Raw genomic sequence first — 23,652 nt, forward strand, 5'->3', positions numbered from 1 at the left:
CAAAAAATAAGGCACCCAAAAATTTCAGGACCCTTTAGAGGGAAAAGAAGTAGAAGTAGGTACTTCAAAATACCTTCCTGGGACATACTTTAGCCTGTAGACACATCCCTGAAAGTTTCATTTTCCTAGCCTAACCTCTTTCAAAGATAGCCAAAAGTAGCTAAAGTAAAATTTTACCCCTACTGTATCTTAAAAATCCAGTTTAAATAGCAATCTCAACAAATATAGACTATATAAAAGGTTTAGAAACTAGGCCTGTTTGATATGATAACATTTGACTAACTCACCAATGTGATAGCTGCCTCCCTAAGAATCAACCTTTTTAATAACAAAAAAACTTTTCTTCTGACTCCTTATGAAGCTTAGCCTATGCAAGACAGGCCTAGAACACCAAAAACCCTTTAGATACTAAGGAATATGCATAATATTACTTACAGATCACTGAAAATCTAAAATTATTTCTATTATTTACAGTTTCCTTGTCTTTTCTCTAGACTTAACGATTTCACATGTTTATCCATTTAAAAAAATATATAGCATTGACGTCACAATCCTCAAATAATCTTTTTATTTGGGGGTTATAAAGTGCCAGCCCACGGACAAGTAATCCTTAGCGTTTGTGGGGATAATCCGACTAACCTCTGACGTCAAATGTGTCTCAAAAAACGCTTGGATTAATCAGATTAGTAATCGGACAAGTAAACAAACGCACCCATATTCCCATTGGTTAAAAGAATGGCCGCAGCAATTATTCCAAAAGTATCAAAGCTTTCAACAAGGGTGATCAGATTGCTTGGATGTAATCCAGGGATCATGACTCTTCAAGGAACCAATACATATCTTGTTGGAACAGGAAGTTCGTAGGTATTTCCTAGTAATTTTCGCTTTATCTTGTAATAGATGTCGCACTTGAAATAATATATTTAAATTAACTCATATGTGAATCTGATTTTACTTATGATATCACGGCTAAATTGTATTCATGAAGTAAATCACTTCTAAAAATCCGTAATCTTTGCATAGTAAAATTGACAGAAAAGATCCAGCATAGTGAGTAAGACAATCTTTAAGGCCAGTTGAAATGGTATGTTAATGTATATGGTAAGACCCACTATTACTCTGACAGTCCCTAAGCCTCATCTTGCTAGTATTTTAATTTAAGCGTATTTTTCAAAAATATGGGCAACAGGGTCCTAATATTGTATGTAACTTGTATATTTCTAGATAGATAGGATTGGCCCGCAGTTGTGATTAGCTGACTGAAAACTTTTATCAATGCTTATACCTAGGCAAAATTTGCAGTAAATGTTTTGTTTCATCACAAGCTTTCTAAACTGGAAACTATGCTGCAAAGTGGCATAGTTTTCATACTATAGTACTTAGAAATGCTAATTTTAGGAGTGGATCTATTTCTGATTGACCCTCCTCCTCCATAGGACAAACTAAAAATGCTTAAAGTGGGCTTACTTACTGGTAATATTACCTATAGAGCAAAGCATATTAGTCCATGAGCCCTGCAGGCAGCAGGGCAAGGTCTGCATTCTCTATTTATTTAATAAACCTTGTTTGAGATTTTTTTGTTTTATTCCTCTTTGTTGAATAAATATAGAGTACATACCTCATCCTGCTGCCTGCAGGGCTCATGGACTAATATGCTTTGCTCTATAGATAATGTTACCTGTAAGCAAGCCCACTTTACACATTTTTAGTCTTGTTGGAAGAGGATTGCAGTAAGCTAATGTGCTTTTCTAATAATGACAAAGAAACAATATTTGATCATCAGAATCTTGCTATATGCAGTAATATTTACTTCAGACAGCTTGTGATGGAACTACACATTTACCAAATTTGCTCTTAAAGCCCAGCATTATAATTCTAGATGAACTACTTTTTGCTATCTTGGAATATGGTTTAGGTTAGGAAAATAAAACTTTGAGTAATGAATTCAAGACCAGAAGCATACTCTGAGAAGTTATTGCAAAGCTACCATGTTAACCCTCTTTTAATTTTTATGTGTTAGAAATTTGCCTATTTGACTTGTCTATATACCTGTTGGAATTTTGACAAAACATTATACCATAGTTTTCAGTTTCCTTTTCTCCTGTTTTAGTTTTGAAAATACAATTCCTGTTATTTGAGTAATTCTTTAAGCCAAAGCAATGGGATTTTCCTAAATTTAGGAAATGTATTTGGAGATCTTTGAAACCTCATAAATTAGGATTTAGCAAAGTTTTGAAGCTGAAAATACTTTTTTTTTGTATTTCATTTAGCCTGAGAAGCTTTCTTGCAAGGTTTCAGTTTTACAAAACAAAGATATATAAAGGTTACCCTCTAGAGAGAGAAGGAGTAGAGGTAGACGCTTCAAAATACCTTCCCAGAACATACTTTAGTCAGTAGATCTATCCCTGAAAGCTTCATTTCCCTAACCCAACCACTTTCCAAGACAGCAAAAAGTAGCTTGTTTCGAATCTTACCAGCCCAACTTATTAAAATACAATTATTTATTGTTCTTTGCAACACTTGCTACACATTAGATTCGTCTATTGTTTAGATACTTCATTTTGGAATATTTTGAAGCTCTAACATTGTAATGCATCATATAATAACAACATTATTGTCATGATTGCATATGAGAATTGTGTGTTATGAAGGTGCTATGTATCTTATTAAGTGTGTTTGTGTTATTGCTATCATTATTGCTGTATATTGTTATATTATGGTATGACTATTGTTAAGTATGTTTCTACCATGTCTGTAGGTGTTAGCTTGATTGTATTTGTTCTGTTTTTGCCATGGCCTAAGAGGCTTTTTAGCTATAAGTATTTATCTATGAGATCCTATAACCAAGACTAGACAGCATTTTCCAAGATCAATCCTAAAATATGCATCTATGGTTATGCTCCAATACTGATTTAATATTCAGTATTATGTATGGCGTTAAGGAAATTTGGGCAAATTTAAGGAGTTATGGATAAGTTGGCTGTTATAGTGTACTTCTTGTTTTGATCTGATTCTTATTTTAGGAGTTATGGGCTATTGTATTTTTTAATAAGGGACTTGATCATCTCTTACTAGGTTGCTAGCTACCGCAGCAACTCAGATATTGATTATATTAGTGAACATGTGATTACTGTTGGAAATTTTAACACAGAACAAGTTCCAACCTTATACATTCTTGTACTATCTTAGCTTTTAGCTACTATGTGATTTGGTGTGTTCTTTACTAGGTTTCAAGTATATATGACAAGATTTATGTAGTCCCCATTACGTTCTTGTTTTTACTAGGTTGCCACTTCCACAGCATTCATGATTAATGTTTCAGTTACTGTGAACTAAAGTTCGTTCTTTACTATAACTTACTAGATTGCTAGCTACCACTGCAACCCAGATTATGTAAACCCTAGTTATAACCAGGAAAAAGCCTACAGGTTTTCTTCTTTGGTGTGGTAAGAGACAAAGCTAAAGAATCAGGCAGCTAAGTAAGTCCAATGTATGCAATGGTTTGTTCTTCTAATGGTTATCTTTCAATATAATTAAATAAAAAAACTAGTCTTTTTTTTAACTGAAAGTAAGGAGCAACATTAAAACTTAAAACAAACAGAAATTACTCCATATATGAAATGGGTTGTCCCCTCTGCAATCCCTCGCTCTTTACGCTAAAGCTTTTAATTGTTTTAAAAAGCAGAATTATGGCAAAGAGTCAAACTTTAGTGTAAAGAGCGAGGGATTGGGGAGGGGACAACCCATTACATATACGGAGTAATTTCTGTTCATTTTAAGTTTTAATGTCGCTCCTTACTATCAGTTAAAAAAAACTAGTTTTTTTATTTAATTTCTGAACGTTTTTGAAATAATGCATGTTTGCATTACACACAAATTATTAAAAGTGAAATTTGTATATTAATTCCTTTTTTGGCCAAATGGCTTTCTCTTAGTTTTGATCAGACGATTTTGAGAAATAAGGGATGGGGAAGGAGGCCTAGTTGCCCTGCAATTTTTTGGTTACATAAAAAGGCAACTATAAATTTTAATTTTTAATGAATGTTTTTATTAGTAAAAAATGTACGTAACTTAAGAATTAACTTACATAACAAACTTTTATTTTCTTAAATTTTTGTTATGTATATGATGGGGTTTGTGCCCTCGTTAATACCTCGCTCTTCACACTAAATCGTAAGTTTTGTCCCAGTTCTTTACGAATGACCCCTGAATCAGAAAGGCCGTAGAATAAATAGTTGAAATTACTAAAAATACTTTAGCATAAAGAGCGAGGTATTTATCTCCTCCTAAATACCTTGTTCTTTATGCTAAAGTATTTTTAGCACCCCTCATATGCGTAATAATCTCTGTTCGTTTTAAGCTTCAATGCTACTCCTTACTTTCAATTGAAAAAACTTTTCCATGTTTATTTTTTCGTTGTTTTTTTTTATAGTGATTTTAGAAAATCCTGCTCCCTTTTCATTGAATTTCTGTTCCCCTATGACATATTTCTCCAAGGAAAGATCCTCCCATATAGCCCTCTCCCCTCAACCCCACCCCCAAAACCAAAAAAAATCCCCTGAAAACGTCTGTACACCTCCCAAAAACCATTATTATATGTAAACATTGGTCAAAGTTTGTAACTTGCAGCCCCTCCCCCAGGGACTGTGGGGGAGTAAGTCATTCCCGAAGACATAGTTATTATGGTTTTTGACTATGCAAAACAAAATGGCTATCTCAACATTTTGATCCTTTGACTTTGGAGAAAAAATGAGTGTGGGAGGGGGCGTAGATTCCCTCCAATTTTTTGGTCACTTAAAAAGAGCACTAGAACTTTTCATTTCCGTTAGAATGAGACCTCTTGCGACATTCTAGGACCACTCGGTCGATACGATGACCCGTTGGAAAAAAAAACAAGAAATAAACATGCACCCGTGATTTGTCTTCTGGCAAAAAATACGAAATTCCACATTTTTGTAGATAGGAGCTTGAAATTTTTGCTATAGGGTGGTTCTCTGATATGCCGAATGCGATGGTGTGATTTTCGTTAAGATTCTATGACTTTTAGGGGGCGTTTCCCCCTATTTTCCAAAATAAAGCAAATTTTCTCAGGTTCGTAACTTTTGGTGACAAAGACTAAATTTGATGAAACTTATATATTTAAAATCAGCATGAAAGTCCGATTCTTTTGAGGTATATTTTAGCATCAAAATTCCGTTTTTTAGGGTTTCGTTTACTATTGAGCCGGGTTGCTCCTTACTACAGTTTGTTACCACGAACTGTTTAATACTAAAATGCAGTTTTTCGTAAAAATTTATTTTATATGAAATTATTTTCGTTAATTAGAAAAGGTTTCTATGAACAGCAATTTCCTTTGAAATGAGTCATTAAACAGCTCTCTATTATGGTGATTGAATACCTACGATTATTGCGTCACTCATGAATCTTAACCATGAAAATGTAGTTTTTTCGTAAACAATGATTTTATATTGAAGATACCTTTTTTAATTACAAAAATTTTTAACTCCATCAATTCCCTTTTAAAATGAGCCAGTAAACAGCTCCCTACTATGTTCTAGTGCCCTGCTAAACAGGAAACAGAAGAAGAAGAAGAAAAAAGACACCGTGTATTCAGAATATTGTGGTTGCAGCCACTTTTCTTGATTTTCAAGCCAGTATATTTCCCTTTTTGTTCAAGCCAAGCAAGTTTGCTATGTAGGGGTTTCGGACAAGTCGGTTCTAATAGTATGCTTCGTTTTTTGATCTGACTCTACTTTGAGGAGTTATGAACTATTTAATTTTTTATTATGGGGCATGATCGTCTCTTACTAGGCTGCTTGCTACCGCTGCAACCCACATATCATAGAAAAGTTTTAATTTAAAAAATGCAAGTATTTCCGATATTTTTACAAATACCAAAGTCGCTGGCAATTTTCTTAAGTGACCATAATGTCTAAGTCTATGCCAAGAAAATTCCTGTGGACTCCAGCTTGAGAACCGCTGCTCTAGATCCTGGCACATAGATATGTAAAACAGATTATCATTTTTTTTCGCACAGATATTTTAGCATATCCAACCTGATCCTCCCTCCAAAAATAAGCATCTATCTATGATTGACGGGTTGGAGCATTGTGGGCAGGTCACCCCATCTTTTCACTTACTGTTTTTTGTTGTCCCTATCCGCCTTTTCCACTGGGGAAGAGCTTGATACCTTTTTTTTTGTGTAAAGTTTTCGACATTTTATTTCAGACGCATTCTTATTGACACTGGAGATTCAAATGTTCCTGAATATATTGATTATCTAGCTCGAGTTCTTAGCAGTGAAAGAGTTCAACTCGAGAAAATAATCATCACACATTGGCACCATGACCACATGGGAGGAGTAAAAGATATTTTTGAAAAGTTTGCACCAGGTACTTTGAATATTGAGCTTAAAATAAACGAAAATATAAATTTAGAAAATGTGTTTTGTAATGAACTAGCTTAAGTGAACCATAATTAAATTTTAGGTTGCGGGCTCTAGCTTAAATTGAAGAAATTTAAGGCTGTAGGTCAAAATTTAAATCCGTGAGTATAGATGGTCCGAATGCATTGCTTTAAATTGTTGGCAAATTTTAGAGCATTATTCATGAACCACTAAACTGTTTCTTTGGTATTTACGGTACAAAAAATTGAAAAAAAGTATGTCATTGCTTATGGTATAATGTTGTCTATGGTCTGAAAATTTACCGGCTCCTGCCCAAAGATGGTACCATTTCTTGATTGATTTTTTTTTCTCTTAAGTTATCATATATGCATTTAGATGCCGTCTAAATTACTAGCCATTCTATTCAACAGTTTGTAATAAGCTATGATTGAGTTATTCTGCTTTTATTATTTCGAAAAAGGAAAAAAAGTGACTGTTGTTCAACGATTAAACCTCGTAAAAAAGAAGTTTCAATGGCAATCAAAATTTGTTCTGTGATCATAAATATACATGATGGCTCTTCTTCTTTGATTGTAAAGAAAAGGGTGGTCGAGTTTCAGTGTTGTTGTCAAAGTGTCCAAGATGATCCACTCATAGGATGCCTCAAAGTTACAACCACATTGAAGATAGTCGTGAAAATACATAATATTATTTTGGGAGATAGGTGAACGAAGGACTGTGACATTGCCAATACAGAGGGATGGAGATGTCAAAAGAGCCCGCCGAGCACATTCCACGTCACGAAATGTGCACGGAAAAGCTTGCAGTAAGATCGGTGCTGCCGTCCTTGCTAACGCCAGATAAATGCATTTTGACAGTAAAACAGTCCATACCAGAATGAAGCTGGTTTTTCGGACCCGAAATAGGCCAAGAGGCTGCCATTGGCGAGAAGAGATTGCGATATCGGTATTTTTTCTAATATATTACCTTGTAAATGTAAAAAATAGCTGGGATTGCTATTCTAATCTTCTCATGAAACAGGACCCAAAATCGTGAAAGCAGATCCGGCCTACTGAATAACTCCTTTTTCATCAAGACAATCTGCCCTCATAAAGGTGTCTTGGTTATGGAAAAATTGATGCATTTGGACAAAGACGCGGTGGAACAAGCACCATATTTTCTAGATTTGGTGCTCTCGGATCTTTTCCAAAACTTAAAAGTTCCCTTGCTTGTTAGTGTTTTCCGTCCGATTTAGAAATAATAAGGGCTTCAGTAAGCAGGAGGGTATTAAAGAAACCTTTCTTTGAAGCTGCATTTTCAGAAGATAGCTACTTCGGAGAGACAGGGTTAGTGATGATAAACACCGCTGAGTAAAATGGAATAACGCCAAAGGCAATTCTGTGGATTTTTTTTTTTAAACATGAGTCTTCATTTCCCCCATCGGGCCGAGAATCATCCATAGAAACCTGTTGGAAGCTTAACTTCCATGATTTCAAGTTGATTTTTTTAAACAATACATATTAAAAACACTAAATCACCGAAGATAAACTTCTACCGCGTTGTGAAAGTCTTTAAGTTGTGAAATATCTAACCTTAATCCAGTATGCAGCGAAACCGCGTGTGAATTGATGCTTTTCTTGATTCCGAAAAGTCCTCCAAATCCCTGTACAAATAAGCCTTCTCAGTCTTATGTGCAAATATGATTATGATTGCTATATTGACAAATACTGATTTGAAAGCCCATTGAAATCTGAAACGGTTCATGGATTATCCTAGAAATGATCCGTTTTGTGGCACAACTTCTCTTGTAAAAACGACAAACTTTCGTGTTTTTACATATTTGAAACTTGAAAACACCGAGATAGGTTGGTTGCAGATGCTGAAGGTCGAGGTGCAACTTCCATTAAAATCAGACACCTTTTAGTGTCGCTCCCTCTTTTTCCGAAAGTATGCAAAGTTTCTTAAACTCCGATAACTCTTTTATGGGTAACTTTGAGGTTAATAAATTTCTCATAGTTGGAATCAGTGCAGAAAACAAATTCTTTGGATAGGTAATTTTTTATAAAAATTCTGTATTTTAGGAATGTATTTTAAAAATTATGCATGAATTGCTTTTGACTTATGAATTCGTTACCACGAAATATTTGATTACAGAAATCAGTCGTTATTTTTAGTAGCTTAACCAATTTCTTCACATCTAACTCGTATATTTTTTGCCAGTTTGAATTGAAAGGTAAATTTGATGTTTTCTCTTTTCTTATCCCTCTTCTTTGAACTTACTTCTTGATATTCCTCCTTTTTTAATTTACTTCTTTATCTGAAGAAGCTTCATGAAAAACAAAGCATTTTGAATAAGCAAAGTAAGTTAGCGGGGTTTGAAAATGTTTTCTTTACCGATTGCCCTTACAAACATTTAAACCAAAAACCTTGTTGTTTGAACCAAAATTGCATCAATAAGCCTTAGGCATTTTGAAAAATACTTTTCATCATACAAATTGTCCTTGTTTGATTTTCGTTCTTGAAGTATTGCGAGGGGGGTTAAACTCCAATGTAAATAGTGGAGGTGTGACGTCAGGGGGACGGGGCAGCCCTCCTCATACACAAATTAATTTTTGTTTAAGTTTTAACGTCGCTCTTTAATCATATTTTAAATATTTCTTATAATTTATTTATCCTCATCAATTATCCCAGATCTATGAAAGCAATGGTCTTGAAAGGTACAAAGAAGATCGATCGTCCGAAGCAAAAACATCACCATTCGTTGCACTTAGGTTCGGGTGGAGAGTCGCAAGCCCAACTCACCCAGCAAACACTACGTTGGTACGGATATCTCCTTCGCATGCCCCCCGACACTCTCGCACGAACGATTTTCGACTTTGATCCCGCGCTGCATGGCGGGAAAGGCCCAAGAAGTCGTCCCCCAGCCAGATGGAAAGACACGGCAGGTGCCTTCTTAGCCATGGCAATATTCAGGAGGATGTCCACATCCTTGCAAGAGACCGGTCTAAATGGAGACGCCATGTAGCACCACTCTCGACGCCGGAAGCATTTTGGCAGGAGCATTAAGTATGAAGGCAATGGGCGTTTTAGCCCTGAGCCTCGTCTCAGTTTGATGGGTCCACCCAGAGCGCAATAGTACTACAAGAAATTTGACAGAACTATGCTTTAAGAAACGGGCTGACTTTAAGAAACGCTTTAATGCTTTAAGAAACGGCCCGAACCAAGGTCCGGTCCGGTGACCGGAGCAAGCTGGTTTTATGTCGGATCATTCAACCATCGAGCAGATTTTCACGATTCGACAAATAGTAGAGAAGACCAAAGAGTTCCGACAGAAAGCATTTATTGCCTTCGTCGACTTCCGTGCTGCATTTGACTCAGTCGACCGAGATGCTCTTTGGCGGATTCTAATGTTGACAGGCCTACCTAAGAAATGCTGCAGACTTTTCAAGGCGCTGCACCATGGGACGGAGAGCTGTGTACAAGTAAATGGTCGGCGCAGCCCATTCTTTCAAATCACGACAGGGGTGCGCCAAGGATGTGCAGTGGCCCAGAGCTTTTCAATATCTCGTAGATTACATTATGACAAAAACCACTCCACGTCTCAGCTTTGGGCTAAATTTTGGAGATCGTGCCATCACAGATGTTGATTTTGCCGATGACTTGGCCATTCTGGCGGACTTCATGGAGCAGCTGCTGGAAGCGCTCCGAATTCTACGAGAAGAGGCTGTCAAAGTAAGACTGCATATAAACTGGAACAAAACTAAAATTATGGCCATTCACCCGTCTTCTCCTATTGTTAACTCTATAGTTAGCCTGGACAGCACCACTGGCATCGAGGTTGTTCAAGACTTCACCTACCTGGGCTCCATAAAAATCACAAATGGACAGAAATTAAATAAAAAGACAATTATTTTAAATGAAAGCAAATAATGACGTTATAACTTAAAAACGAATAGAAATTAACCTACGGAGATAGGGACTGCTGATCCCTTATCCACTAAACATCCACTCTAAGATAAAATCTAGCTTACGATTAATTGAGAGTTTAACTAGTACCTATAATATGTTGAAACTTAAGTATAACACCATAAGCTCTCCTCATATATAGGATAATGAACAAACCGTTTCAGTAGAAACGGGAATTATAAAACATAAAAATATTATGTTATTATTTAGCCACATCGAAAAATTGATTTTTTTCGCTGATTTATATTTACGTATTAATGATATATGAGTAAGAAACTGAACGCTTTTAGAAAAGAAGGAGAAAACGCCCACAAAAAGGGATGCGATCCCAATGAAAGTCTCGCATTTAGATTCAATTTGTCTAATAACTTTGGAATAGACCAGAAGATTCAAGCCTTTTTCTGCAGACAGACGAACTTCCGTATTTTTCCCTTGCAGGGTTGTTAAGGTTGTGGGTTTATTTATTTTTTCCTCAAACTGCTACCGTGTCGGATCATTGATCGTAGAATATCAGGAGATTGCTCATTTTCAAGCAATTTAGATTTCCAATGTCCTTTTTAGGTGAATCAAATCATAGCACAATGTCGGTTTATGCTATCATGTGCCGCAAAACAACAAATTAGGCCCAAATAGGACCAAAATACAATTGATTGACAATTTCGAGATAGCCGATCAGTTTAGAATTATTAAGAAGGTAATTTTATAGTCTCCCAGCTGCCGTTTGGTGGCGTATTTGTCCCTAAAAATATATGCAGTCTATCCAAAATGTACTGTTGATAGAGCGTTTAATCTTAAATGATTTAAGATGGTTTCATTTAAGAAAAATCTCAAATGAAACTAAAGAGCAACGTTAAAACTTAAAATCAGGAGAAATTATCCTGTATAAGGGGAGGGCTGCTACCCCCTCAGAATCTTGGCCTTTATGCTTGAGTATTTTTCCTTTCAGTTTTCAAGAATGAAGACTTACACAAGAGTAATGAAAAAAGTAAAATAAAGAAAAAATTATCTCGCAGCTTCGAGAATGAAAATAATCTTAGCGTAGGATTGGGGTGGTAGTAGCCCGCTCTTATATACCATCATTTCTTTTTTTGGGGTTCTAATATCGCTCTTTACTTTCATTTGAAAACGAATAATTTTTTTTTATAAAACAACAACTATTTGTTTTAGACCGTGAAGATTGTAGTTGTTGAAGATCTTACCTTCGTCAATGGAACCTATAGCCTAAAATATAAAAATCTATTGAACAAAATTTTAATTTGATATATATGCTACAGCGATTTAAAGTAAAAAAGAACAATATTTAAATAATCAATATTTAAAGACTGCATTCAAAACCGATACAATATTGTAAAGTAAGAATTAAGAAAGTGATCCTTGAAAGAGACAAATTGAGAGTTTCAATAAAAAGCTGAGACGAAGTCAAACACTCCAATTTAAAAGTAAAAATCTACCTCCATTATAAGCACTGTCCACGGAGAGGCTAATTTGTTTTTTTAGATCTGAAATATGTCGTAAATTGTGATTTGACGATCATTGTGCTATATCCTAGCACTGTGGAATTGTGTTATCCTTTCTGTAAAGCGTCAATAATAAAAATCTTTTCCGTTTTATCAGGCTTAAATAGGCTGTATTATTTTGAAGATTGAAAATAATGTTTTTAAGATATATGGTGCTTTGCTATGAGAAATTTGTGAATATTCTAGATAATTTTTCGACTTTTATGACCAGTTTTGCTCATATTGATTACTTTCTTTTCTGCATTGGAGGGTGTGAAGTTTTAAAGCACCCAAGACTTCAAGGTGAAACTGAAGACCTTCCAGACGGATTTCCCAGCCCCCTGACTAACCTCCAAGATGGACAGAAAATTTTTACGGAAGGCGCAACGCTAAGGTAATGCTTTGTTTTGCACTTAGCGGCATATGATCGAGCGTTGTATGTACATACTAACGCAATGTGACGTTTAGAAATCAATTCGATCCGTTTTTGAGAATTTATAGCCGAGACGCTTGATTATGTCTTAACTTTGTAAAGGAGATCAGAGCAAAATTACGATTAGTACACCTGGTAACAAAAAGCAACTTTGACTTTTAATGCTAAATAATTTATCATAAACCAATTTAACTTTCTCAGGTACGTTTGCAGGTATGCAACCTATGGGTCTTGGTTCCATCACCCCTACGTCACCCCAAAATCTAGATACTTTTACAGTTTATCCTGTAATCTTTGTCTGTTTTGCTTAAAGCTCGTGCTCTTTCTGAAATTTATTTCTCCCATCCCGGAATAAGTTTCTGTATAGATGGCCTGGAGGATTTTCATGCTAAATGTTCTTAAAGATCCTTGGTACACATCCTTAGTACACAAATAGTAATGGCGTAATATCATTTTCCGCTAAATATTATGTGGTATATTATAATTTAAGTTGTGAACATATCGTTTTAGTAAGCCTTCTGAGTTGTTTGTTATATGGATTAGATCGATTTGGGTTTGAAATGGGTTCCCTTTCAAATGGGAATGTAGGAGTCCCATAAGATTTAGCGCTTACGATAGTGCTGCTCATTGCTACTTTTAAACCTTCCTTCTCACGGTTCTTGCCCTATGGCCAATACAATTCGACGTAAGCTCTATAAATTGCGTTTCCAGATTTTAGGTACCTGAAAATATACCCTTCTCTACTTCCTTCTCATACCGACTAAGTATCACCGACTGATAATTCGAAGACTAGTCATTTCTCAGATCATTTTCATATTTCGAGAAACTGTATGCTAAGGTTTGGTAATTTACAAACGCATTGATTTTAAGGCACTGAATTTATGACCGTACACAACTATGATCGTCTAAATGATGCCTTACAAATGAGTTGACAATTCAAGCTAAGATAATTAATATTGTATCTAACTTCTTTGGCCGATTTTGTTTCGAAATTAGTCACGTTTCATAAATTCCTCAAAATCACCACCCCTATAGATTTCTCATTGTTTTTGACGCATGGTCAAACTCAGGTATCGCCAAGATGACAATAAGTGGGCTGCAAGCCAGAATTAACTTTATTTATTTTCGATTTTTTTTTTGTGTCGTCCAAAAAACATTTTTGGACACGCTTCTTTACTTCCATCAGAAAAACTTACGTTTCCTAAAATAAATTTTGTTCGTTTTCAATTTTGTGTAAATTTACGTAAAAAACATAAAGAAAAGATTCACTAGGCAATGATGTAAACAAAAAGGTCAATGGGGTTTTTGTTAAAAAGGAGACTAAGTATACCTTTTACTTTTTACCTCTCTCAAGCTTTTCTGCAAGGTATTTGCAACTCTGTCATATAAGTAAGAATACCGAGGGATGTAATATCACTGGTGTCTTAGAGAAGCCGCGGACAGAAAATTCAAAGTATTTACAAAATATGCCTCTTGAATGATATTATATTTCTTATGCAACATGAGAATCACTCGCTTAGGGCATAGCAGGGGTAAACTTGCCCCGAAAGTGCCACTTATATATAAGTTTGTGTTCCAAAATTAATATGCAGGCATTTATCAAAATCTTGAGCTCCAGTTCTTACAAAAAGGTCAAATTTTTCTCCTTAAGGCTAAGAGATAAGTTTCTTTATCAGGCAAATACACGGGGGGGGGGGGGGAATTGTTCAAGGTGACGAAAAACAGGCATGGTTTACAGAAATAGGGAAAGAGAAAACAAGTCTCTCCTTCCACGTACAATGGCTTTTCAGACACGTTTTCCATATTTTGAAGAAAGTAGTAGAGTCGGAAGAACAAAACTTTCTTTAATCACCTGAAAAAAAAATTCCAGAAATCTCTTGGAAGTTTCATTGACTTTCTTTCATTTTGATTTCTTTAATATTTCAGAGAAAGATTGTTTGGTAAGTGATTCGTTTACCACAGGCACCTACAAAAGGACTTATTGTGACTAAAGAATTTTCTTATCAGAGAATTTTTTCCAGTCTTGACCATTGATGTTTTTGACGGAAATAATTCCTATATTTAGGTAGAGCATCGAACAGTAAATTGAATGGAACGCTTATTTCTTGCATCTTTGTGCACTTATGTTAATGCTTGTTCTTTCTTTTTATGGCGCCACTCAGCAATTTTGGCCAAAAGAGGCCAAAGAGTCTCAAGAACTGCATTTTATGCCCGAATTTGTAACGTTCAGTGAATCTTCACATAAATATAGAAAGAGGGGGAGGGGGAGGATTTAACTTCCAATCTCTCTTCATTTTGACAAATCCTTTAGACTAAGTCTGTGATGTGGGTGCTATGCGGTGATAGCTCCCCTCTTGTTGCTCATATATTTTGTGTCCATTTTTGATTCCGTTCATATGCTTACTTGCTCAAAAGGGGAAGAAAGTGAGGCATCATGAGACCATACCAAGATATGAAATTAAAAACAAACGGAAATTAACTAATTTTTCTCAAATGAAAATAAAGAGGCACTAGAACTTAAAACGTTCAGACTATTTTGGGTATGAGAAGAAGCTGCTCCTTCCTCGACATCCAACTCTTCACCCTGAAGTTTGACTTTTTGCCCTCAATGCCTTAAGAAAGACAGCTTCGACACATTGTCAATTGAATGGGATAAAGATTATTTTTCACTATGTCTTAGGAATGGAACAGCGTATTGATGCGCTTTAGTTCGCTTCAAAAAATAACATTTTTAGTTCAAAGGTCTTAAGAAACAACTGACAAATAGAACACTTGCAATTATCCATTAAATAAATATGTTGTACTCATAAATGATTCCATTAAAGCACTTTAAACTTTAGCTTAAAGAGCAGGGGGTTAAGGAGGTTGCATCCCCCTCATTTGTATAATTAAATGAAAAACAAGTTTTTCCAACTGAAAGTAAGGAGCAACATTAAAACTTAAAACGAACAGAAATTATTACGTATATGAGGGGCTTCGCCACCTAGCCAGTACCACAATTTTTACGCTAAAGTTCGAATTTTGTTCCAAATCTTTAAGAATTGCCCCTGAATCACCAAGACCGTTTAATTAGAATAAATAGCTGTTTTGAAAGTGCTAAAAAAACTTTAGCGTAAAGAGCGAGGTATTGGCTTGGAGACGAAGGGGTGATCCCCCTCATATACGCAATAATTTCTGTTCGTTTTAAGTTTTAATGTTGCTCCTTACTTTCAGTTCAAAAAACTTGTTTTTTTAATATTTTATTTCTGATGGGTTTTTAAATAATGCTGGGAAACCTGGCGCCCCCTCCATAGAAATGTCCCTTCTCCCATGAAATGATCCTCCAACGTAACCTCCTTTCCCCCCCCCCACCAGAAAAAAAAACAACCTGAAAACGTCTGCATACTTCCCAGTAACCAATACTATATGTAAACAATTCGCAAAGTTCATAAAGTTGTCCTCAAAGACATAGGCCCGATTTATTAGATCTTTCGACTATGTTGAGCAAAATGGCTATCTCAAAATTTTGATGGGGTGACTTTGGGAAAAAACGAGTGTGGAAGAGGGCCTAGTTACCCTCCAATTTTTTTGGACACTTAAAAAGGGCACTAGAAGTTTTAATTTCCGTTCGAATGAACCCTCTCAAGATATTCTAGGACCACTAGAACGTTATGATCACCCCGTGCAAAATAAAGCATGCATCCGTGATCTTTCTTCTGGCAAAAAGTACAAAATTCCACATTTTCGCAGATAGGAGCTTAAAACCTCTACAGTAGGGTTCTGATACGCTGAATGTGACGGTGTGATTTTCATTAAGATTCTATTACTTTTAGGGGGTATTTCCCCCTTTTTTCGAAAATAAGGTAAATTTGATCAGGTTCGTAACTTTTGATGGGTAAGATTAAACTTAATGAAAGTTATATATTTGGAATTAGGATAAAAATCCGATTCTTTTTATGTGTCCATTGGAATCAAATTTCTGTTTTTTAGAGTTTCGATTACTATTGAACCGGGTCGGCGTTTTTGTCGTGTTTGAGCCAAAATTATTTTTCTGCGGCAAAGATGGTTGGGAACGGCACTTTACTGTGGCATGTTACATGTGACATAATGTTGCTAAACAAGGGTAATTAATATTTGTATTTCTATTCAAATGAGCCCTATCCCGATATTCTTTGACCATTGGCTCGATACGGTAATATCTGAAAAAAAATGGAAAAAAGAGACATTAATAGAAAAAAGGGTATTTCCTGAATGTCAGTGATTCTTTGTATCATATTCAGTCTTCTTCCCATCCCCTAGAATAAGTGCTGCTGTCCTAAGGCCTGTTAAGTTATTTTTTCCTATAAGTGGAGTTGCATCATAACTAGACGCCATATACATAAATTGGCTTCAGTTCTGAAGCCCAGAATATCGATCCCCTTTTATGTGATTCCGATTCAAATTCGAGCCTAAAGTAAAGCACCGTCATAAGAAAACCTTGAACTACAACAAAAAGAAAAGCGAATGTACAATGCTGAAAAAGTAAAATTGTATCACAACTGGACATATTTTCGAAGAAACGGAGATCACTAGGCGTAAAGAAGAAAGCAATAATTGTTACAGTACAATTATAAATTTTCTTTAGAGTAATTCAAACACCGGGCCATACAACCGATCATGTAGTGCTACACCTTGAAGAAGAAGAAGCAGTGTTTTGCGGTGACTGCATTCTTGGAGAAGGCACAACTGTCTTTGAAGATCTGCATGATTATCTCCTTTCCCTGAGGAAAATCTTAGAAGTGAACGCTAAAATTCTGTACCCAGGCCATGGTAATATTATAGAGGTAATTTTTAAGTTATAAATTTGTTTTGATTCTTTTCTATATTCTGAAGTGAATAAATCTGTCCTGCAAATATATCATGACAAAAAAAAAGCTTTTTTTCGCAGAATAATATTCGTTAGAAATAAAATTAGGATTTCAGAAGACACATAATATCTCTATTGTTCAAAGCACTTCCTTTTCAAGAAGCCAGGAATTCAATTCATAGTTTATGGAAAATCTGTTCTTTATATAGTGGTTAAAATCAGAGCTTCTAAAACCATGCAATTTTGTTTTTAGGAAAGATTTTTTCAATCTGAAGTTAAATCTTCAGTCGGTTAATAAATTTCTATATTCTCTTTAAAGTAAAATCGATTAATTGTGTTTTTTTTAGTATTAAAAAACTTAGCTAACTCTTAAATTCGGTTTTTACAGCGGAATTACCCAACAAATAAATATTCCCAACAGACATGTTGCTTTTCTTATAAATGTATCTCAAATTTTTTTTGACACTTCTTGAGAATATCCTTAATTTTTTCCAATAATTAGTTCTAAAGCTAAAAAAAAAATCTATTTTTCAGTTTTGAGCTCTGGCTTTTTTAGTCCTTGGCTTTTGTCCCGTCAGTGCCCATTTGGATCATTATGTTCAGTCTAGTTAATTTTGTGTTTTCTTTTTTTTGATACCTTGAATAATTTTTTTTTTCTTTTGTACTGAAACACAGAGGCTTACCAGAGGTAAATACCTGGTCATTTCTTTTTTGTTCACGATTTAACAAACATCCTATTTTTTCTCCTTTTTGTATGTTAGGTCAAAATTAAAATTGAAAAAGTTGGATTCGAGACATTTATTTGGTTATAAACAAACCAAAGCCAACTGACAATTCCGCTATACAATAGTAAAAATTTCTATAAAGCAACCAAAAATTGGATTGTCAACATAGTATGGAGAATTAGGGTTTCTTTTTCGTTACTATGGTTAGTGAATAACAGTCGGTGAGATGAACTAGTATCTTGGTGATGTTTACTTTGGAAAAGAAGTCATTTTCCTAATGCGTTTCAAGTCCACGGAATTGTCTATCCAGTCCAACGAAAGTGTCTCATTGCACACTGCTTCCCAAGCATAGCAAGAATTCAACAAGTTTTGGATCAAATAATAGAGAAAATGGAGAATTCAACTGGATTTTTGTAATGTTTCTTAAGAAGTGAAGAAATTATCTTGAAAAAAAAAAATCATTAAAATGCTCAATCTGAAGTTTTCATCCCATCAATATTTTATCTAGTAAAACTATAAAGTTTCTCTTGGTTGTAAAATTTTAACAATAGTATGACATCTCTTAAATTCTTCCTTATTCTTCTCCTCTTGATTCATTAGAAAGGGGTCAGAGCGTCCGTGTCGTGGGAATTGCAACCGAGACTTCCATACAAGTTTCTTTATTTAAGGCGTTTGTATGTGCGTTTGGCATATATTACTGCCTTTTGTGAGTCTCAGACTCTTATTTTAATACTATTAATTATATCTTGACAGTTTCAGGTCTATAATCCTAATATCCTAATGAGGGTTTATGCTAGATTTGCCTCTCACTCACTCGGACTATCTGTCTTTGCTTTTTCTACAATTAGCCATGGCTTGATACCACAACTACTTGATTTTGATTCAACGATTTTAAGGATTTTAATTGTACGAAGAAATCGCTTTGCTACTCTTTCAAAACTTTTTTTTTGTAATTTGGAAGAGTTTCCGACTGTTTCCTGAAATACTTATTATTTTACTGCAAAATCTTTTCTAAATTGAGATCTTTTATCCATCGAAAAGGGTACTTTTGTGCATTCTCAAATTCTCACTGTGTTAAAAATCAACTTTTTTTTTAATCTTTTCTTAACATTTTCTAGAGCCCAGCAGAAAGGATCCAATATTATTTAGCCCATCGTCAACACAGAGAGGAACAAATCCTTCAAGTTTTGGCATCATTTAATTGGCAACTTGTTACAGCAATGGATATAGTAAGGCAAGCCTACAAGGTAATTCTATCTTCTGTCTCAGCTTATAGTCTTTTATAAATGTTAAACTAACAAGAATTCTCCCTCGGAGAAGACAAAAGAATAAGAAGCAAATAAGTAGCCCATTCATACTTTAAGTTTTGTGACAAATCGAGTTATTGTGGTAACTCCATATAATTTGTAACCCTTGAGCCTTGTGTTGTCAAGGTTCCACTACATTCCCCAAAACGGACCATGCAATGCCCCCAGTACGTCGGTAGGAAGCCTCGATCCCTCCTATATTTTGAGATTTATTCTGTATCACCCATAATGTTGTATATTTTCCAAAATCGTCCATCTTGATCAATTATTTCGGAGTTGTGCCCCCCCCAAAAAAATCCTACATACCTGCATAAATCTCAGTTTTAATATTGTATTTAAAGTTGGTTTAGATGTAACTCTTACATTTGGTAGTGTAAATCTAAAGGCTTGTGTTTCAATGTTTAGAATTGAAGATATGACATGAAAGGGGATACATATCTCAAAATCTGATGGATACCGTTGTCTAACTTTCAGACTTACAGTTTCGTTCTACTTTCAATCTACTATGTAGCCAATAAAAGATTCTAAATCCAATCTCGCCTCAAGAACATGAAGAACTATGAAAAGTTATGCCAAAAACCAAACTTTTCGATTGCAATTTATTGAAAACCCGTCTTCATGCAAAAAGAAAATGACGGAGCTCTTCAAAACTAAAGCAAAACAGCACTGTACAACTCGGCTGTGTTAATCAAAAGTGCGACTTATACAATTTTTGTAATTTCAGGAGAGCCAAAAACAGAAAAAAGTTTATTGGCTATGGTCGCTCTGAAGGATGAGGCTAATGGGTATAAAGGTAACATATTCTCAAACCAACTTTTTATGCTTTTTTCAGTGGTATAAATAAAATTCAAGCATTCCGATCGAATTCAAACAATTCTGACTGCACCATTCGATTCCTTGTGCTTAGTCTACCCATGACACATACATAACTCATTTTCGACCAAAATGGCGTATGTCGCACTTCTAATTATCACAGCCGAACTATGAAAACTATATTAGCCGAACTATAGTAGGATGTGCGATATGAAGACTATTATGAGCTTTGAACTGCGTGTCCGAATTGGATAGCTCAGTTGGTATTTTGCGAAACGGAAGAAAGTGGAGCGGATGAGAGTGGAGTGGATGTATCAACGTGTGTAAGAATCTTCCAGAACGGTGCAATGTAGAGGATGTGTGAGGGAGAGCAACAGCGTTGCCAGATAGTGGCGATTGAAACGAAGCTTAGCAGACACTATGGAAGCATGTGAAGCTAATATGCGGCATTTGATATATTCTACTAGGATATGACGAGAGTGAGAAATTGTATTTCCAATGGGAATACCAATATAAGCGATTTGGTCAGGCGATGATTGTATCGAGAAGTGAAGGGAGAGCCATAGTGCGTATTTATTTTTGAGGTGATATGGGACTCAGCATGCAGTTTTTGCATAGAGATGAGAGATTAAGTATGTTATGACTGTTATAATTTTTTTTAATAAACCCGAATGAACTGAACTGAGTGGATCTTCCTAGTACAATTTCATCAGAAAGTGAGTTTTTCTAGTTAAGAAGCACTATGTTCGACTTTTCAACATTGAATTCAAGACCAGATTTAAAGTATTCTGTTTGTAGTTTTTGAAAACTTACAAAAATTTTGTACGAAGTTCAGCTAAGGTCAAAAATGTCTATCGGCACAAGTGACTAAGAAGATATTGAAGCCAGAGAGAATGCAAGACATCTGACACTGGTCTTGAGCCCCAAGGACATAATTATTGAAACAACAAGGATAGGCAATGGCACCTTGCCTTGCTCCTTTCTTAACTGGTGTAGTTCTATCCAGTAGCCTTGCCATTTCATTTTTCTTAAGGGGGATTTTTAAGTCGGACTCGTAGCTTAGCATACATATGGTAACATATGCTACGGCTATCATCAGATCCCTTTGAGATCTGATGATAGCCGGATTTGCTCCTTAACAGTATAAGGGGGTGGATCAGGGAGTCAAAAGCGCGGCGAGCATCATGACTCGCCAAGGCGAGTGAACTACCTGTACAAGAAGCCATCAAGCGGAGCATCAGCAACAACCTCATGAGCATCTGTACATCAAATGCCATTTTGAAAGCCAAATTGATGTAGATGCGTCTAACATTTTCCCTCAAGCTCTTTTATAAACAGCACTTCATGAAGCTTGCAAAAACTGGTTGATACAGCTATGGGTCTGAAAGATGTACTTTGATTGGAGTTTTTTCGTTTTTCCAGAAGAGGATAAAGATCTCCCATACAGAATGTTGACCAAACCAAACCTTGTGTAAAAATCAGCTGCAGTAGTACCGTAAGAGGTTCTTGGCTACTTCCCTGATTATCATAGTTACAAGACTAAAAGAGTGTGGTTTTGTAGATTATTTTGCAAGATGGTTGAAATGTAAAGATTTATGGCTAGATAAATTTTACAAAATAAACAGCGATAAACTAGCCTTCAGTTTGGCACGTAGGCAGGGGGGAAGGCTCGACACATCTCCGAGGTATCGTGAAATTTGGACGTTTTTTCCATATCTTTCTATATTTTGCTTAAGAATTCTCAAAATTTTGCTGTTTTATCTATGAATGGTTTTTGTTTCTTTACAAATATACGGTTTAATTGAGAACACTCGAAAAAATAGTTAGTTATTGTTCAAAACATTTTTGGTTGTTTTTTTCGATACTTTAGGCAAAAAAAATGGGTACTAGATAAGTTTTTATGTCCAGCGTACAAAATTCCGATACAAACCTTGTAAGCATTAACATTTATATAATGAACTTTATATTCGAACTATGTCGGTATTCGAATTGTTCAACGTAGAAAACTCTGTAAGAACAACACATTTTAATTCTTGAAACGACAACAAGTCCAAATTTCCTACCTTGCATTGTTCCTTTTCATTGAATTGTTTACTGCACAGAGAACATTTTTAGGCTTATAGGTAAAATTGTGATGGTTTGTCTTTACTTTGCAGCATTGCTCATTAATGATAAAATACTTAGGAGCTGTTTGTTTTGGGCTTTCACCAAATGATGAGACACCTTATGAAATAAAGACAATGAATAATTAGTTGTATTTAATGAGGTCGTTTTATGGGACCAGGAAACTTAATTATTAATTTCTTTATTAACATGTACTTTGCTATAAGCTTTACTCGTGAAATGTATTAGTGATTATTACTGCAACCTAGCTGGAATGTTGCCTTAAAATACCATGCAATTGCTACCAAAATACAAAATTTTTATTTTCCGTTGACAGAAATGAAAATAAAACAAGGATGCTGAGTGGTAGCCGTGGCGGGTCTATTGCCAAATTATGTTATGTTTTTTGGCTACTCTGAATATCTGACCCTGCGTTATATTTGGCACTAATTTCTGAGAAGGCTCAAAACGTCTTCTTTTCTATTTATGCTGGGTTCATATTCGTTCAGTAACTCAGTGTGTCTTTCGAGGAAACTTAGGAAACTCGGGAATAATGGAAGCACTATAGTAGGTTTCTCATTAACATTTTGAATGTCTTAGGGTAAAAATTAAAATGTGGCAGACAATAGTGAAGTGTCAACCTAATAGGAAGTTCCGACATTTTGTTACTATAGCTGAATAGTGCCTTTGATAAACAGGAAAGCCTTATAGCTTTATTCGAAAAAGATCCCAAGTCAGTGAGTCTTAAGCAATATATATTCCCTAAGGTATTATTTCTAGTAAACTAACTGAACAGTCAAATACGTCTACAGAATTTCAGGAGAGCTTGAAAAAAGGAAAAATCCCTTTTCTTAAATTCATATACGATAGACTTGTAAAAACAAATGAAACGCATTAACAAATGCGTTACAATTCATAACATTACTAACAAATGAATAGTGACTGAATCATGATTATGCACAAAACCGATTGAAATTATATGAATGTGGTCGAACCGATTTTGGTTTAAGCAAGTTTCTGCTTTAGGAGACACCAGAACATCTTTATCCCGCAGCTGAGGTCAACGTCAACCATCACTTGGAGAAGTTACTTAAAGAGAAACGAGTTGTACATAGTGAAGGGAGGTGGAAGCTAGCGAACCAATCATCACTCTGATGGTCTCTCAATTGAAAAGAAAAGGTTCCGCCACTACCAAGGATCTGCTCTTATTTTTAGCTTTTTAAATATGGATGTTTCAATCGTTATTTTGTCCCTATTAGTTCTGAATGTGGTAGATAGCAGCTTCTTTTTTTTTACCATCTTTTAGGATACATCAGAATAAAAAGCTGACAATATTTTTCATAACAAAGATTGCTAACCTGAAACTCGAAAGGTGGGTGTGACTACTGGATTATCTAGGCCAAAAAGTTTCAAAATCAAATTGCCAATTGAAAATCCGGTATTAGACTTGTCAACACTCAATTTGGATCTGCCATGTGTTTTGACACCAATTCTGACCAGTAATTTTTCGCCTCCGAATCTGATTTTAAAGTTCTAAACCACATTTAAGTTTTCATATAATTTATATTTCAATGTTTTTGTCACCGTTCTGTTCCTCTC

The 23,652-nt window shown here is 35.3% G+C and overlaps 1 protein-coding gene across 3 annotated transcripts; it reads left to right on the forward strand.

Annotated features, from left to right (window-relative positions):
• The first annotated feature begins 689 nt into the window (after window positions 1–689).
• LOC136032020 (endoribonuclease LACTB2-like) lies at window positions 690–23,401 on the forward strand. Of its 3 annotated transcripts, none has more exons than XM_065712096.1 (6): window positions 690–860; window positions 6,229–6,392; window positions 12,118–12,241; window positions 16,884–17,082; window positions 18,949–19,077; window positions 23,080–23,401. In XM_065712096.1, the coding sequence occupies exons 1-6, from the start codon at window positions 736–738 to the stop codon at window positions 23,206–23,208; spliced, it is 870 nt and encodes a 289-aa protein (XP_065568168.1). In that variant the 5' UTR covers window positions 690–735; the 3' UTR covers window positions 23,209–23,401. The 3 variants fall into 3 exon arrangements, with proteins under 3 accessions (XP_065568168.1, XP_065568170.1, XP_065568169.1); XM_065712098.1 differs by lacking the exon at window positions 690–860 and adding an exon at window positions 903–987; XM_065712097.1 differs by lacking the exon at window positions 690–860 and adding an exon at window positions 1,136–1,201.
• The last annotated feature ends 251 nt before the right edge of the window (window positions 23,402–23,652 follow it).

Source organism: Artemia franciscana, chromosome 10 (genome assembly GCF_032884065.1).
Source record: "Artemia franciscana chromosome 10, ASM3288406v1, whole genome shotgun sequence".
NCBI classification, from domain to species: domain Eukaryota; kingdom Metazoa; phylum Arthropoda; class Branchiopoda; order Anostraca; family Artemiidae; genus Artemia; species Artemia franciscana.

Coding starts and splice junctions, on each gene's coding strand:
- LOC136032020 (XM_065712096.1), top strand. CDS start 736: ATGGCCGCAGCAATTATTCCAAAAGTATCAAAGCTTTCAACAAGGGTG. Junction 861..6,228: donor CTTGTTGGAACAGGAAGTTC/GTAGGTATTTCC, acceptor ATTTTATTTCAG/ACGCATTCTTATTGACACTG. Junction 6,393..12,117: donor TTTTGAAAAGTTTGCACCAG/GTACTTTGAATA, acceptor TCTGCATTGGAG/GGTGTGAAGTTTTAAAGCAC.